General features: G+C 36.6%; 1 protein-coding gene across 4 annotated transcripts in view; it reads right to left on the bottom strand.

The window, feature by feature from the left end:
* RhoGEF3 (Rho guanine nucleotide exchange factor 3) overlaps positions 1 to 17,664 on the bottom strand; it is a 384,940-nt gene that overhangs the window by 336,090 nt on the left and 31,186 nt on the right. For all 4 annotated transcript variants that reach the window (XM_033474191.2, XM_033474194.2, XM_076522015.1 and 1 more), the window contains exon 3: positions 9,049 to 9,171. In XM_033474191.2, coding sequence (XP_033330082.2) covers positions 9,049 to 9,094 — 46 coding nt within the window. In that variant the 5' untranslated portion in view covers positions 9,095 to 9,171. The remainder of the gene's footprint in view (positions 1 to 9,048; positions 9,172 to 17,664) is intronic.

Genomic DNA, 17,664 nt, shown 5'->3' with positions numbered 1-17,664 from the left:
CAACAAACTCCTTACTAAGCGCTTGGACTCGTGCTCGGCGAACAATTAACAATGCTTGGCGGATCATCTTTCCCAGCGAATCGTAAAAAGAAATCGTCGTCGTTTGACGAGACCTCGTGAAATCAGCGTTCCCGGGATCTCTCTGCTTTCGCTTTCGTAAATTTTCATCGACGGGAGACATGCAAATTCCTGGCAAATACTCGCTCGACTGCGACGCGAAAAAATTACACGTACTCCATAAAGGCTCCGCTGCATTTTTCATAAAATCGTGAAATTGATTTCATCTCGTCCCGGCTGGCGGATATTCACGAGCGTGTCTCTAATGAACTCGTTATTTTCATTACGGCCGTTTAACGGCCGTTAAACAGAAACGCAAGAGCTCGTTTCTCTGGCGGAACGAGCGCGTCTTCGATTTTCGTGATTGATTTTGGCCGGGACAGAGTTCGTCCGAGATCACCGACCGTGCATTCGAATTTCTGCGATTCGGATGTCCGCTCTTCCATCGTTCGGCCAGGTGCGCCCGATATTTTCACGGTGACACGCGAGTCGGCCGTCTGAACGGCGAAATGTCAGGTGCCCAAATTTAGGTAGATTGACTCGCCGAGCGCGACTGCTCTCTCATTTAGACGCTCCGCGCGTCCAGACACCTTCATCCGACTCATTAGCACGACGAATCTCCTCGTACGTTACCATCTTTGATCGTTATCGTAGCATTTTAATAAGAACACGTTTACTGAATAATGAGCAGACGTGTAGGCAGTTCTTTAGATTAAGTCAAAAACAACTAAATCTTATTTGAATTCTTATTAGTCATAATTCTTTGGCCATTTTTATAAATGTATTTTGCATATACATACATACATACATACAAACATTCAGACAACTATTAATATAATAGTTAAGTAAAGGAGCGTCTGATATTATCGACTGCGTCGACTGTACTTCCTTAGCACCTTTGAATAATTAATGACATTGGATCTGAAAGTTATTTCTAATAACATCTATTATATTTTATTTTTTTCTATATTTTATTTCTAATAATTAACTAAAAGGTTTCTAATAACAAATAATTTGCTCTCTGAATAAAATTGAAAAAAAATGAATTCTACGAACAAATCTTTCGAATAAATTTTTTTTCTCGTCTAACGTTTCGAATAAATTTCTCAAATAAAATTTTATTCGAATAAGTTTCTCAAATAAAATTTTATTCGAATAAGTTTCTCAAATAAAATTTTATTCGAATAAGTTTCTCAAATAAAATTTTATTCGAATAATATATCGAATAAATTCAACGAATCAAATTTTATTCGAATAATATTTCGAATGAATTCTATGAATCAAATTTTATTCATCATTCGTTATCTCAATCAAATATGCCCAACATTTATTCGAATGAAACTCAACAATCAAAAAAGAAAGCCATATAACCCGTAGACACTGAGTTTAGCAATCAGAATCGAATGGCATACATTTACAGTATACATTTGGAATGAGAAAATTTGTGTATTGTTGTTACAAAGATTGAAAAGAATATGAAGGAACAAAGCCTTGTTGGAAATATTTCCGCACTCTGCAGTTTTCTTCAAAGAGAATTTGAACTGCATCATTTCGCGGTTATTCCGGACCATTATATGCTATCAATGGAAACGTTTTCAGCAGAATTCTGCCCGCTTTACCTGGCGGTTAATTAATTTGACTATCCCAGGTTTATAAATCCAGCGAAATAAATAAACGACCGACTCCCCCCAACGAATATTTGTACAAATATTCACGATTCTAATGAATCCTGGAATAAATTGTTTCAAAATAAACGAAACGTAAGTCCTTTCCTAGACGCAGGCTGATAAAAAATTAATTAATCGTTGGCGAAAGTATGCCAGCTACTTTAATTAAATTCTCAGCTTAACATTGAATCGAACTTGTCAACTTCAATAGGTCGAAAGGGTAAAAAGGATGGGAAATACGGCAGTGAAATTAGAAATCAGAGTTAAACAATAAACCGATCATTAAAAGTAAGCAATGAATGTATCTATAAGAATAAAATATAAAAATATCTAGAGATCTAAATGAAATTTATTTAGATCTCCGTGCCGTTTTTATTACAATTTATTATAACTTTATTTTATTATCTCCTATGAAAGAACATACATAATTTGTATTTAAAATAAGAAATGTAAAACCGGTTTAAATAACCGGTACAATAGGTTCAGTGTTAATAACTGCAATCTACTGCCCCAAATAAATTAATGGAGATTCACCTTACGAAAATCATTTACAACAAAGACGATCGACTGTCGTAGGGTGCATTTTTAACGTGCAAATAAATTTGAAAATGATACTTGAGAAATTCGAAACTTATTTGAAAAATTGTGTAGCACACTGCATCGTAATGAGGCTTGAAGTTAAAGAAAGGGAGCATTTTTTTTATCGCATCCAATCACCCTCAAAATAACGACCATATTTCGCCTCTATATTTAATCCTCCCCACTGTGTAACATTACAATGCAAACAATGCAAAATGTCACTTAATTTGTCGAAATGTTTCGAAACATATCGTACCTTGTAAAGCTATTAATTATTATTATTATTATTATATATATATATATATATATTATATTATTATTATATTATATTATATTATATTAATTATATTATTATTATCTTAATTATTGTTCTTCATATTATTATTTTATATAAGAAAGAACATATTTTGCTATATTAGAGTAATAATTAATAAAGCAATATTAATCTTATTATATTATTAAATTAAATTTTGAACAGTGAAATTCAATTAATTTATCTATCGTTTCACATACGGAATTTTAAACAAAATTCAGAAGGCTTCACGGGCAGCGCAATTGTTAATTTCAGAAGCCTGCGAAGGAGTTAATACGTGCATCGGCGAAGACAAAAAACTACTTCATCGAGTAATCGCGCGCCATAATTAAAATTTCTCGGCTGTTTTCACCGAACTCGATGCGCGCAGCGTACACGAGAGCATTGCGGTCGACGGTGGCCGAGATCGTCAAAAGCAGCATTCACCGGCAATTTTGATTTCAGGGATTTCAATTACGGCAGCAGCTTTTAACGCGGCTCTCGGTCAATTTGCGCGGCAAGTTTCTCAACTTTCGTCTGAGCCGCTGTGTAACGACCAAGTTTCCCGGGCCAGTGAATGAAAATGCGGCTAATACCTTAACGGCGGCCCCGTCGCCGTACACAATTACATTCCTAAACGACTGCTCCACTCGTTGCGACAATAATTATCGCGGACTTTGTCCCGATTTATCAAGGCGGATCCGCGGACGCAGCGGAACCATTCGCAGCGTCGCTCAATGCGTCGAGTTAGAGGGAATTCGGGGACAAAAATCAAATTCTACGATTTCACGGTTTATTCGTGCGTGTTTCAAAATATTAGTGCAATATTAATTCTTCTATGCATAAATATTCGAGAAAATCATATTTAAATAATAATCGGTAAACTTCATTGCATGCATGATATCATGATATAATATATATATATATATATATATATATATATATATATATATATATATATATATATATATATATATATATTGTGGATATCATTAATATAATTATTTATTATACTATTATTTTTATTATTAGTATCTTATATATTAACGAATACATCATAAGCATTTTATGTGGATAATAATATTAGAAGGAAACGTGAAAAGTATGCTTAATTAGATTAATTAATTACAATAATTTTCTTTTTACTTTCTAGGCGTGGCATTTACTGCGTACAAAATTTTGCAGTTCCACGTTTGGTGTTGTCTTAAAAAGACGACAATAGAGGTCACAATATTTTTTTAAATTTATATTTTTATAAATGTCCACGGAATAATTTTGTAATTCAAAATAACTTTGGATATATGCAAATATATTATATCTTTCTTCTTGTCTAGTTCACTCAAATACCATTGTACGAAGATTGCTTTGTTTGCAAATAATCGTTGCTGACCTAAATAAATAATTATCAAAAATAGACAGGCAAATGCGGGCAGCTGGTTCTAATGCAATGTTTTAGGAGATATTTTTAAGTGTTTTGGAAAAGTTTAATTAAAGTTAAACGAATGGTGTGACTTTAAAATACCAATGGAACTGAAAGGAAATGCAAAATAGAAAAAAGAGACAAGATAAAATGAAGAGTACACATTTAGCTTCAGGAACATGGTCCATTGAAAACAAGAAAATCAAACTCTGTCTATAACGGTGAATATTAACATCGCTTTGAGGCCAATGGCATCGACTTAAATGTCCATTGTCGGGCGAACTACTCCTCGCCAAACGATTGACGCTCGTTTATTTCTTACAGCATGCATACACACACACACACAAACATTCACTCGAATACTATTTACGAGCATGTTTATAGATTCCGTTGCTGCTCTTACGTATGTTGATTTTTTATTTTTGCCAGTGATCGATGCACCGTGCATTGCGTCGCCTTATTTAACCATTGGAACGAAATTTATGGCGGACTCGAAAGGATAGCACTCGACGGTGAACATTTTTCAACAATTCACTGAAAAGTCATTTGCCGTTTACATCGATTCCACGAGGACAGTCTTCGCTGCTGGCATTATCAACCGTCTCTTTACTCGCGTCCGCCACCATTGAATTTACTGTCTGTCGTTCGGCAAACCGTGGTCCCATCAATTTTCGAACGATCGCCTTTCGTGTCAACTTCTGGGTTACCGGAAATGAATAAAAGTAACGGGGCGAACGTGCGCAGCAGCGGCAACCGCTCCAGAATTATTCGAAATTATTTTATAAATTGATTTAGAAATTATTTCATACATTAATTTAGAAATTATTTCATAGAAATTCATTTAAAAGTTATTTTAGAACACCTCTAGGTCGCGATATTAATGAAAACAGCGGGATGATAGTGGGAATAGTTATTAAAATGACATTACAGCTGCAAATTGTATGAAATCATGTGCCAAGGACACAAACGAGAAAGACGCGTGATGAAAAACTGAACAAAAGACGTATGTACATGCTAAAGTCAGAGTTGGTCATTATTCGAATAGTTTCGAATAAATGTTTATTAAGATAATTATCCGAATGAATACTTTTTCGTCGAATATTTTAATCGAATAATAATAATTCATTATTCGTCACAAATTATTCGAATAAATCTTTATTCCTCATAAATTATTGTAATAATTCTTTATTCCTCACAAATTATTGTAATAATTCTTTATTCGAATAAATCATTCGAATAGAGATCGTAAAATTATTGCAATAATGATACAGCTAATAATGAACCTGAATAACGATAATAAATAACAATGACAATGAACTTCATAATTACTTACTATAATTACTTAATAATTACTACATAATTACTACATAATTACTACATAATTACTTCATAATTACAATGAAACATGTCTGTAAATCGTAGACACATGATTTCACAACCTACCGAAAGGAAACATAAAACATATAATTATTACGAAAGGGTAACGAAGTATGAAAACAAAGAAGTAGAAGTGGAAGTACAAATGGGAGAAAAGCGATTCAGATCACGTCAGAATAAAAGGCTGTCCTAATCGCTCCGCATGACGGCAATGAAATTATAAAGTATTCGATGGCGCCGTAAATGTGATTTAAAATTCGCTAATAGTATAATCCAACTTTCACATATAAAACGAGCGAACTTTGGTACGGAGAATGTCAGATTTGTCCGCGGAGATGGCGGCTATTTAAAATGGCAAGACGTGAGATTCATGGGGGCCATTTAGGCAGCCGGACCTTGCGCGAAACTTTGACATACGCGGACACCGTGACAGATTGTGACAAAAGTTGCGGCCAGAGAGAGTACCCGGTTGGAAACAGTGCCGCGTGCTCTCTGTGTTCGATAGAAAAACATGCATCGCGGAGCAGGGATTGGCGAATAACAGATTAGGGCTTTCATAAGGGTCGAGAAATTGCATTGTGTTGTCTCGAAAAACCAAGGCAAGAAATTAAAAGTGGAATCTCAATTATCCGGTCTTCCAATATCAGAATTCTCTATTCTCCAAATATATTTCACATTAAACTGGCAGAATTTGAGGCAACACCTGCATGCAAAAAGATTTACTGTACAAATCAATGAAAATTAATATTGTCGCTGTATGTAAGTGACTGTTCTATTATCAGAACATTAATGTCACACTACTTATCCTTGATAATCGAGGCGCTACTGTATTTTGAATACGAGATTGGGACCCTCTAAAGCAAGAATAGAAACAACATAAGATAACATACTCGATATTTTGTAAGCATTTTAGCCTTGACTTCTTCGGAACTTTTAATATGATTAAAATACTGTTAAATACAATACTGAATTTATCTTAATGAATTTAAATAATTTGTTATTAAGAATTGTTATTTACTTTAAGAATGCGAAATTATTTACATAAGACTATAAAATTATTTACATAAGAATGCGAAAATCGACTACGTCATAGCCAAGTCTATCTTAAAATTACTATGTATTCAACTACTCATAATCCCAATCATGCCAATCGACATTCCGTCACATGGACTAGATATTTTACAGACAGAGATATGCTCGGTTAAATCGTTTACTTTGTTTTATATATAAATATTTACAAAATCGCTGCTATACACGCGCGCACGACAATATCATTGTACTTATTCCGTTAAATAATATGGAAAAAATGTCGATGAATGTATTGATGTGTGATGAGTGATGTATGATTGAATTTACTATTGGGAAAGTGGTAATTGAAAAGAAAAATAACACGAGACCATTATCGAAAAAAGAACCAAGAAAATCGCGGGACAAGAACGATATTTCCAATTCGAAGAATGAAACAAGAACAAGACAAGATTGTATTATCGATATACTTTCAAGAACAAGACAATATTTCAGCGAACATCGCATTGTCTTGCAACGTGGAAGCTCCGCAACAGATCGATGGTGACCGGTCGATTCGCGCGAAGAATGCCGCGGGAATCGGAACGGAAAAGCAAACATTGGAAAAGGTCGATTAAGCAGAAATCGCGCAAATAATTCCGCGCGACATTGAAACGGCGCGAACGATTGCAATCGGTTATACAATTATTTAAATGTCCGTAGCGAGACACAACACGCATTTCTCACGCGATAAACGAAAGAGATCGAGATGACTGATTAGCGTCATCAAGGTTTTAGTCAACGCCTATCTAGACGGTTAGTAAATCCCTCGTAAAACGATTAATGTCACTCAACCATAAGTTTTATCATTTTATAGAAGCGATCGCCGGATTTCGAAAGACCACGGGTAATCAGTTGTGTCTATAGGACTGTCCTCGCAGCTAAAATTATCGGGTCGGAAGGTTTTCTTAATTATTTTTGTGCCGCGCTAATTTCACTCGCTGCAATCTCGACCGGCTGTTTCATTCCGTTGCCAGCGTTTAATTGCTTTGTAAACCGCTCCAGAACTTCCTCTGTGGCGGGGAAGCATTACGACGAATAATTTGTAACTTTTGAGCAGATTAATTTACGCCGGGAATACTTGCCGCGACGAGTTCAAGCGTCTCGGCCGTCCCGTTATTGCGAGAAATTTCCATAGGATATTTAATTAATTTGTCAATATTTGTTCGCGGAACAAAGCGGGGAAGACAATACGGGGAAAATCGCGAAACAATGTGCTGGGAGGGCCGGTGTCCGCAAAATCGCTCGGACCCGAGTAAGAACTTAAGCTAATCAACCATTTCATCCATATTCCGCGAGAACTTTGCCGGAGTTTGCTATGAACTTCTCGAATAAGAAATCTTCGACCCGCCGTCGTCTTAGGAGGATCGGAACTTTCCGGGTAATATGTTCAACACGAAGATCCATAGAAACCGAAAGAAGATAAATGGCACTGATAACCCGTGGTTCCTACGAACCGGACGGTCGATTCGATAACGAGACGAAGCTCGTCTTCCTCTGTTCTCCCTCTTCCGTTTAACCCTGACACTGCGGTCACCGGGTCATTTTTAATTAGTCAATTTTCGGCAGATCGATTGAAGGGGGAGACTCGTGTGAAGCGTTCAAACGAGGGGCGACATTTGGCAATTTTTTTATAACGTAAGACCTCGATGAAATTTATCGCCACTTGGCACATACGTTCTTTAACATTTGAAGATACAAAATGTTTTCTTTCGCTGCATTTTATCTACACGTCCACCTTCGCGAAGACTAGTATCGTCAAAATTTGCCCCTCTCGAAACCATTTGATTTAAGCTGAAACATTTCTCGCTACGCGTTATAATAATGACGTAAATCTAGATGGCGATATGTGGCGAACCACCATGTTTTTTTCGTTGATAGCAATAGATACATAGATTTCATGTGAAAGGAAAAGTAAAAGGCACGATATCCGAGTACAATTTTCCTAAACATAGTAGAATAATAATAAACTCTGAAGGGACGAGGGTTGAAACAAAAATCTGTGAAACCGGTGCAAACGATCAGCACTGGTAGGTTTAGCGTTATCGGGCCCCTAATCCTGGGGACTCGGGAAACGCATCGAAGATCATCGTCGCCCGGAGAACGCGCGCATAAGCTATGAGGCAAGAGACGACGAGGGCACAACTTTTTCGCGAACGGTGGCCCATCGATCGTTCGAAACAGACGCCGAAGTCGTTTCGGATTGGAACACAGGATCGGCCCGGAAGCAATCATACCGAGGACCGTGTGTTGGTGTACATGGCCCCGTTTCTTACAAAATAAACTCAATTTAATCCGGCGCCGGGAACCGATGGTCCGGTGTTAATGGAATTCAACCTGCTGGATGCGTCACGCTCGGCCGGGTCCTCCGACACGATTGAGAAATAACTACGAGCCCCGCGATTTATCGGACCGTGAAAAAAGAAAAAAAAAGAAAAGGTTCGACGTGGGCGGAGACAAAAGGTTGACACACAAAGTAATACGTGTGCGACGGCCGGGCTCCGGCGCAAGAAATAAATGAATAACCGCGGATAAATAACGCCGAGCCGGCACGCTTTCGCGCCCGATCAAATAGAGACAAACGAGATTACCTGCATCTTTGTCCTTCCCCGCGCAAAGCAGCGTCGTTGACACCATGCAGTATGATTTACCATCGACTAGAACGGGGAACGCGCGCTGCAGTTGGAGCTGCGTCGAACAGAGGCCGGGAGCATCTGAAACGCGTGAACAAGACAATGATGAAACGGGGGAATGGTGAAAAGTTGCCAAGAACGCAAGAATACATTAACACTTCCACGACCGCGCTAGAAAGCTCAAAAATTTGCATAAAATTAAAATATTTCATTCGATTAAACCAAAATTATGAAGCAAACTTATATGGCATCGATCACTTCTCTCTTCAGCATTCGTACCTCTTGCAAATCTTAATAAAATTAAGCAATCATTTTTAATTTTTGATTAATCATAAAAGTACATTAACACTATGTCGTCCGGTGGCACCACGCTGGTGCCATGCAAAAACTATCTGTTGTATGCCATTTTAAAAAACTGAAATAACATTTGAACTATATTTCTTGGGTGATTAAAAGCAGCAAACTAACTATAGCATTGTGCTTATTTAACTAAGAATTAAGTACGAAAATTCTTGGACGACATATCTTAATTTTAGGAATTTATATTACCGCCATCTTCGAAATTTTTTTTCAATTCTAAAATTTCCAAACTATTATGCCGGCGTCAAACAAAAGAATTATATCTAAGATCTGCGGACGGCATAGTGGTAATAATTAAATGAAATATCCGATTCGTGTTTCTTGAATTCCACGCAGACCTGCAGTTTTAACGATAGTCTCTTCGAGGTGATCTGAGCACAGACCTGGGTAAAAATATTTGAAAAAGTATTGGAAACAGATAATGAAATATTCTTGTTACAAAATGAAAAGAGTGGCACTCTTGTTTGTATGAAATAATATTTTAAGATTTATTTCGCGTCATAGAGAGAAGTATATTTTGTCGAACATAGTTATTTACGTTGTGCCGATGAAAATTATTAATTTAAATAGTATTGTCTTAAGACGGACTGGAAATAATTATTTGAAATAATATTTCATGTGTTTAAATTTTTATTAATTATTGCAATTTCTATTTCATAGGATTAACATTTACGAGAGCAAATAAACCTACAGAAACGGTACAAATATATTGTTTTGAAACATATATGCTCGTTCTTATGTCTCTCTTAATTAATTAATATAACTGGAACAATTAACATCTGTTTGCTTCTAACAATGTACATATCCCAAATGCAAACAGGGACGTCAAAACATATAATGCAATATTCGAGTATTGCATTTCACGCAAATAATGAAAGTGTTTATTTCAATAAAGTATTTCATGTTTTAAAATATATATGTTTAACACGCACATAGTTATCTTTATTGTATTTATCGCATTAAATGCATCGTATTCTCTCATAAAATCTGATAAAAATGTCGTCAAAGAGAAGCTACATAGCATGCCATGTGTTGGAATTTTAAATAATTATGTTCACAAAATTCATTTGATGATCTTTACGTGAAATATAATACAATAGTATGCTCGGCACACGTGTGTGACGCTGGTAGCAAACTTATTGAAATACTTATTACACATCTGTAAAATCAACGAATTATTTCAACTAATATTTCATTGAATAATAAATTACTATTTCAAATGAAGCAAGACGTGACACAGTTGAGGGAGAAATAGTATCTGCCAATATTCGTATTTTTTAGTTGAAATATTTTTATCCAGGTCTGCTTCAGTATCAGAAATTTGCTAACTAAAAAATCCTGACAACTAGACTACGGATTTTTATGCAAAATAAGAACAGTCCTTATTAATTGTAGGATGCAGGAGCTTGACAGATATCTATTCCATTTTTTAACAAGCTTAATCAGTTGAATGTAATACAATAGTATCTTTGAGTCGTTTAAATGTGTTTCCATTACTTTGAATTTCGCCTATTTCTGTCATAAATGCATAAAATCCGTAGTCTACTAGGTGACAGAAAATCAGGAATAGGAACCTGAAATGTGCATTCTTCGAGGAACTGAATTCTAGGTTTAAATTTTGAATCTCGTCGTTCTTTATCTCGAGTCTTTGAGTCTAGAGATCTCCAGAATCGTTCAGATCTTCAGATTCAAATTTTGAATCTTATACATCACAAACTTAAATCTAGATGTCCGGTGTTCAATTAGGAATAGGAACCTTAAATATGCATTACTCGAGAAACTGAATTCTAGGTTTAAATTTTGAATTTCGTCGTTCTTTATCTTGAGTCTTTGGATCTAGAGATCTCCAGAATCATTCAGATCTTCAGATTCAAATTTTGAATCTTATACATCTCAAACTTAAATCTAGATGTCCGATGTTCAATCAGGAATAGGAACCTTAAATGTGCAGTCTTCGAGGAACTGAATTCTAGGTTTAAATTTTGAATTTCGTCGTTCTTTATCTTGAGTCTTTGGGTCTAGAGATCTCTAGACTCGTTCAGATCTTCAGATTCAAATTTTAAATCTTATACATCTCAAACTTAAATCTAGACGTCCGATGTTCAATCAGTGGATCTAGAGATCCCTAAGCTCGGAGATCTTCATTTGAATCTTTGGGACTATGAGTCTAAAAGTCTCCAAGCTTGAATGCACAAGCAGAGAAATTCTCCAGCTTTGATATTACTGATTATGAACGAATGATGGCTCGAATGAATTGATGTTGTGTTGATCTTAAGCTCAGTGCTTGAATTTGCCTTCGCATCGTAGCACACAAATGATGTTACGTTTCGAGCATCGATTGCATATTCAGGAATCTGAAGGTTCTATATTTTAGACTACGTTAAAGTGTTAATAGGACGCAGTAATAAAAGTGGACAGCCAAGCCCCGAAAGCTAGGTGCAGCGTAAAGTTTTACAAAATTTACAGGGTTTGAGTGGATAGGAGTTCATGCATAGTATGTACTATTGATATTCGAAGGACAGCCACGTTACGTCGGGCCGAATTATGTGGGTTACTAGTCCAAGGTCTAACTTCGTTCGTGTCCTGGAACATAAGCTCGTTTGTAGCCTGGATAATTTACCAGGACCTCCAGTGACCCACATTTTTAGTTTGCATCTCACCTTGCCCGGGTCTAAACTTTCTAACAGTAAAACTTTTCGCATCGATACCTCAAAAATGTTATCACGAACAATCCTATCTTGAAATGTGTCTATTAAACAGGGGTTGGAAACGGTTATGATATCGATTCCGATTTTTGGAACAGTTATGAGTACACTGCGAGTCTTCTATGCAAAATAAAAATTGTTTGCATCGACTGCAAGATGCAGGAGCTTAACAAACATTTATTTCTTCTTTCAATAAGACTGATAAGGTGAACGTAAAACAATAGTATCTTTAAATTGTTTAAATGTTTTTGAATATCATGTATTCAGTTTTGTCATAAATGCATTAAGTCCGCAGTCTAGTTATGAGAATCGAGAAAATCTTATAACTATATAGATATATCGGTTTCGGTTATTTAGAACCGATATTATATCGATTCTATAATAGTTCTAATATCGGTTCTAATAGTTCTATAATAGTTATTTTTCAGTTCTATTTCGATTACGGTTCGGTTCTATATAATAAAATAGGTACGCTGTAATTAAAATTAAGATATTTGTTGTCGTCTAATTTTAACTGTATTTAATATCTTACGCAAGACGTTTTATACATATTAACACTTCTACAAATTCAATGAAAACTGAGAACCGTAATGAAATCGATACAATAATGCACTACAACACACGTAAGCTTCACTCGCATCATTATCATCTGTAAGAACCATACGTGGCCTTGTCATCGACTTTTCCAGCTCTCTACCTTTTCACTGTTATTTTCAACACACTACCAACTTTGCCTTCAAAACTCTTGGCCTTATTCACCGCAGCTCCAAACTTTTTTTCAAATATAAACACACTTCGGCTTCTCTATATTCCTCTAGTTCGGCCCACTCTCGAATACGGGTCAGCAATATGGGCTCCCTACACAAAATATCACTCGGCGTTGATTGAGAGTGTTCAACGCAGATTCCTGAAAGACATGCATCTTATTTCACTGAGACACCTATGACGATCCTATCTCATAATTAACGTAACATCTCTAGCTTGATCAACTGCGTATCATCGCTGACCTATTATTTGAGCCTCTTAGTTGACAAGTGGCCTAAGTCCAAAATTGTGACAAATGAATTAATTGTAGTGATAGTTGTTATCGAGTATAGTGGTTTTATTTACCATTCAAAATTTGTGTGCATTTAACTTATTAATTTATTATTAATTCAATTATTAATTGAATGTTAATGTCTTACAACTTGACGTTTCAATTTCAATTTGACTAAATATATTACTTCAATTTTATGATATCCTTGAGACTGCTGGTGCAACAGACAAAGTGTTAAATGATGTTATCGTAATTACTATTCGTTCACTTGAATTTCTTACAATAAAGCTACAATATGCCCTGAATATTTTATGAAGTATTACTCAAATGTCAAATTATGCCACTTGTTAACTAAGAGGTTCAATTATAATCTTAGATAATCTCTTCTTCTTCTTACAAAAGTACATCGTATATTATGTAGTCATTATAACTGTTTAAACCGATTGCTCATCAATGCCAATCATTATTGCTATTCTCTCGACTTCTCCTGTAATTCCTTTATTTCATTCAATAACTCCGCCGTCGCTATTCTACGCAATCATCTTAAATTCTTATCTAAGTATCATTACTGCTATTACAGCCATTATTATTCTTATTATCGTCATTATACACTATTACTCGTGTGCTCGCTATTATTACATTTTCTGTAACAATGTGACCACACCGCTGACACAAGAAATATTATTATTATTATTATTATTATTATTATTGTTATTATTATTATTACTATTCATTTATAACCATCGTTTAACCCTTTTAGTGTCAAACAACGATACATTGCTGGCCAAACTTGAGAAGATGTTGTTTCCTTAATATGTTTAATCAACAGCAATTTTATTTCTTCTTCCTTCTTGAATTTTCTGCTCTCCTTTCCTTCTTCTCCTTCTTTTCTTTATTTCTTGAATTGTCTTCTTGAATCAGGTTTTATAAAATTGTCATAATTTCTTTCTGGAACTTTACCAAATTACGTCAAATAGGTTTGGTATATTTGGCTCAGGTATACTCGCCTTTTTTGGTCGACACTAACAATTGGATCATCAGACAAAGCTCGGACCGATTTCAACCAATTGGCAAACTGATACTTCTATATTTAAAATAAACGTAGCTCAAATTTCAACCGTATGTGGTCAGTCAGTTATGAGAAAATTAGGTGGAAAGTTTGTAAATATTGGAATGTAAGCGTTCAGAACAATTTTTATCATGATCACCTACTTTTATATCACCTACTTTTATCATGATTGACTGCCCATACGCGACTAATTTTTAACTATTCTTATTATAGATGTAGATGCATCAGGCTGCCAAATTTCGATGAAATCGGTGCGAGCCGCGTCTGATGCTCCACTAGTAACAGGGTAAATTGTATTTATTATATAATATTATATATATGTAGGTATTAATATGTTCAGTGCCGAGTGAGTCACGTATAAGTAACACTAATTTTTAACTAGGTTCTTGAAATTCATTTTTATTGTAACATATTGAACAAATTGAATATTACTAGGATTTGTAGAATACAAAGTAGCTGAAGTAATATTTTCTATAGTAAATTCTCACTTCCTAGTTTCGATTTCATTAATTAAATGACTTTGTTATTGCGCGAATTCTTCGAGTTGATACTCGACACTTAACGTGTTAATATCATCTACTGATATTACGGTTCCATTAACGTTGGCTGGTTTCTCTTCGAGATTGTTTATTGAATGATACCGAATGATAGCGAAATCCGACCAATGCTAAAACGCAAAGCGTTAAATGAAGACGAGTTCAGCACCTCGCGGCTGAATGAGTTCTATCGATTTCGAGCAAATCAACCGTGGTTCTCGCAGAAGGAAGTTGTTCCCGAACGTGCCTTCGCACTCTACGACGTCTGTCGATACGATATTCAATTCCATGGTATTGGATTTCCCTTCTCAGCGGTCTGCAGTCAGACTACAACTGCAACTGCAGTTGCAGTAGCTAGGAACGATGCGGTTCTATCAAGGGTCCGTCAGTTCTCTTTCCCTCGCTTCTCTATTTCGACGTTCGGCAGACAATGCGGCGGGCAAAAATGTTTGCGAAATCGGTTGGCGACCTCGTATAACCGGTGCCGCGATAAATTATGAACAGTTCGTTCGACTCGTCGTTCGGCAAATCTGCGGCTGGAGGGAGAAACGCGGCGAGTCGCAATTTCAGAAAATTTAAGTGATAATGCATTTAGCAGAAGCAACGTCGTGTGCACAAATTCTGTAGACTCGGACAGATTATGCAATTGTAAACAGTACTAATACGAAGCATTAGTGACCAGAACATTGAACAACAATATCGTGGAAGTGAAAACGTGCGATTCTGCGGCGTTCTTCCTTGCAGACACAGAAATGCACAGAGTACAGAGTAAGTCAGAAAGCGGTGACCCAATTCTCAAAAACGTTCTTGCATCGTTTTGATCTATGATACGAAACTATATGTTTGTAGAAGCAAGTGTCGTATCAAGATAACACGACAGGATAATCAGAGTCTCTCCCCCCTCTCTCTCTCGAAAAAGAAATTGTGTCTTACGTTACAGTCTGTTTAAATTTTAAAACCTAAGACTTTATTCTTTTTTACATTTTCTTCCTGCAATGTCCCCAAGTGATGTTAACCCTTAACTATTATTGCCTGACTGTAAGACTGCTACTAATTACTTATTCATCAGTGGTGATAACGTGATTGTAAAAAAAATTGTGAAAGAAAGGAACGTTTTCGATTCACTTGCTTCTGTTCGATCGCGAACTTGGTCCCCTTCATCATTGCTGTGCAAAGTAGGAGCACTTGATTTTGATTTTTCATCTAACACCTTGGTGTCAATAATAACGCAATAAATATTAGCGATCTGTGAAACTGCAAATAGCAGTTCCGTAAGTTCAAATGAGTGTAACAATTATGGATAAGCACCAAAACTGCCGCGCCGGTCAAAATGATGTGTTTCACATTTTTCAATTCACAATTGCTGAAGTTTTAGAGACACTTTCCTAGGGAATAATTGAGTAAGATGTTTATTTAAACCCTATCTTGTCGTTCGTATGAGAAACGACACGCGTTAGTCACTCGATTAAAATTCCAGGAGGAAAAAACGTAGGAGCTCCAAACAATGATGCCTGCTATTTCATTAAAACGTATCATCCTGTCCGCAGTATCATCTCACCGCGGAGTCATTAACGTTTTTTCCCCCAATTACGGGAACTTTGTTCGAACGACCAATCGTTCTCCTCGGAAAATGTAATACTGCAACGTATCCGCGGGTTTGCCGGTATATCTGAGTTATCTCCGTATTTCAATTAGACCGAGCCGTTTAATAAAGGCAAATGGGTTTCTCATTCAATGCTGTTTCACACATTAAAATTTGTAATACATAAGCGATCGCCGATAATATTAAAAGCGACACGAGCGTGAGCTGCGAGCTCGCGATAAGAAACTCGTCTAATTTCTGACGTTGTTGCCTAGCAGTCTGGCACATCCATTATTAATTCCGTACGTAATAATAGGAGCCCCGTCGCTCTGCATCTCGCAGCGACGCGTCGGGGAGGCTGAATCCGCGGCCGGATTAAAATTCATACGGATCCTTGGAAACAAGTTTGGTTGCCGGCAGATCTCCGAGATAACGTTAAATATCGCAGTTTCAATGAATGCCGGGATTCGCTAATCCGACGCTGCTCAACCTGCTCAAAAATTTGATTTATCGCTGTGGCGGACCGGTTTATGCAACCGTGCACGCGGTGTCCCGGAACATGCGCGCACTGACTAATTAAGATCTTGTTAATTAATTAGGAAAAGCTTCGCGCCGGTTTCCGAGAAAATCGAAACACAACCGCAAGATTCCGACGTACGCGTAGAAAAACACTTAAACACGCCCACTCGCGTCTCGTGCTCGACAAATTAAAAATCCCTGCGACTTGTTACACACGCCGTCTGTTATACCGCAATTTTTTCTAATTTATTACCAATGATAAGCGCCGACGATCACTTACCGGTACACTTACCGCGCGCCGCGAAGCTTTTATGCTCGCAGATGATATACGAGCATTTTATGCTTTAGAAGACGTTAATACATTTCGACTCTACGGCACATGCTGTGTTATTTTTCTTTGTTCTGTTCATTTTTATATCCGCTCCAGGCCACAAGGCGGACAGATTAAGGATCTATGGCACAATGTGATCGGCGTCCGAAGGGAACTGTTCTTTTGCATGATTGAATATAACCGTGAAGAAAAAGCATGCCTGAGCGTGGCAGATTGTTGAACACGAACCGTAGACGTTTCTACCAATCATTTTTATTATGTCACGGTTCGTGGTAATGCTTTTGTAGAACCAGGTTTGTAATATAAAATTGCTTGCGTAATATGGATTATCATTCGGATCTGAAGATTAAATAACGTGCATCAGAATCCTTGGACTTCCTGCGCGAGATTACAATCCGAATGTGTTACGGAAGAACAGTGTCATGCAGCGATTTCA

The sequence above is a fragment of the Megalopta genalis genome, chromosome 5 (assembly GCF_051020955.1).
Source record: "Megalopta genalis isolate 19385.01 chromosome 5, iyMegGena1_principal, whole genome shotgun sequence".
NCBI lineage: Eukaryota > Metazoa > Arthropoda > Insecta > Hymenoptera > Halictidae > Megalopta > Megalopta genalis.
This window is presented reverse-complemented; position numbering and strand designations above follow the sequence as displayed.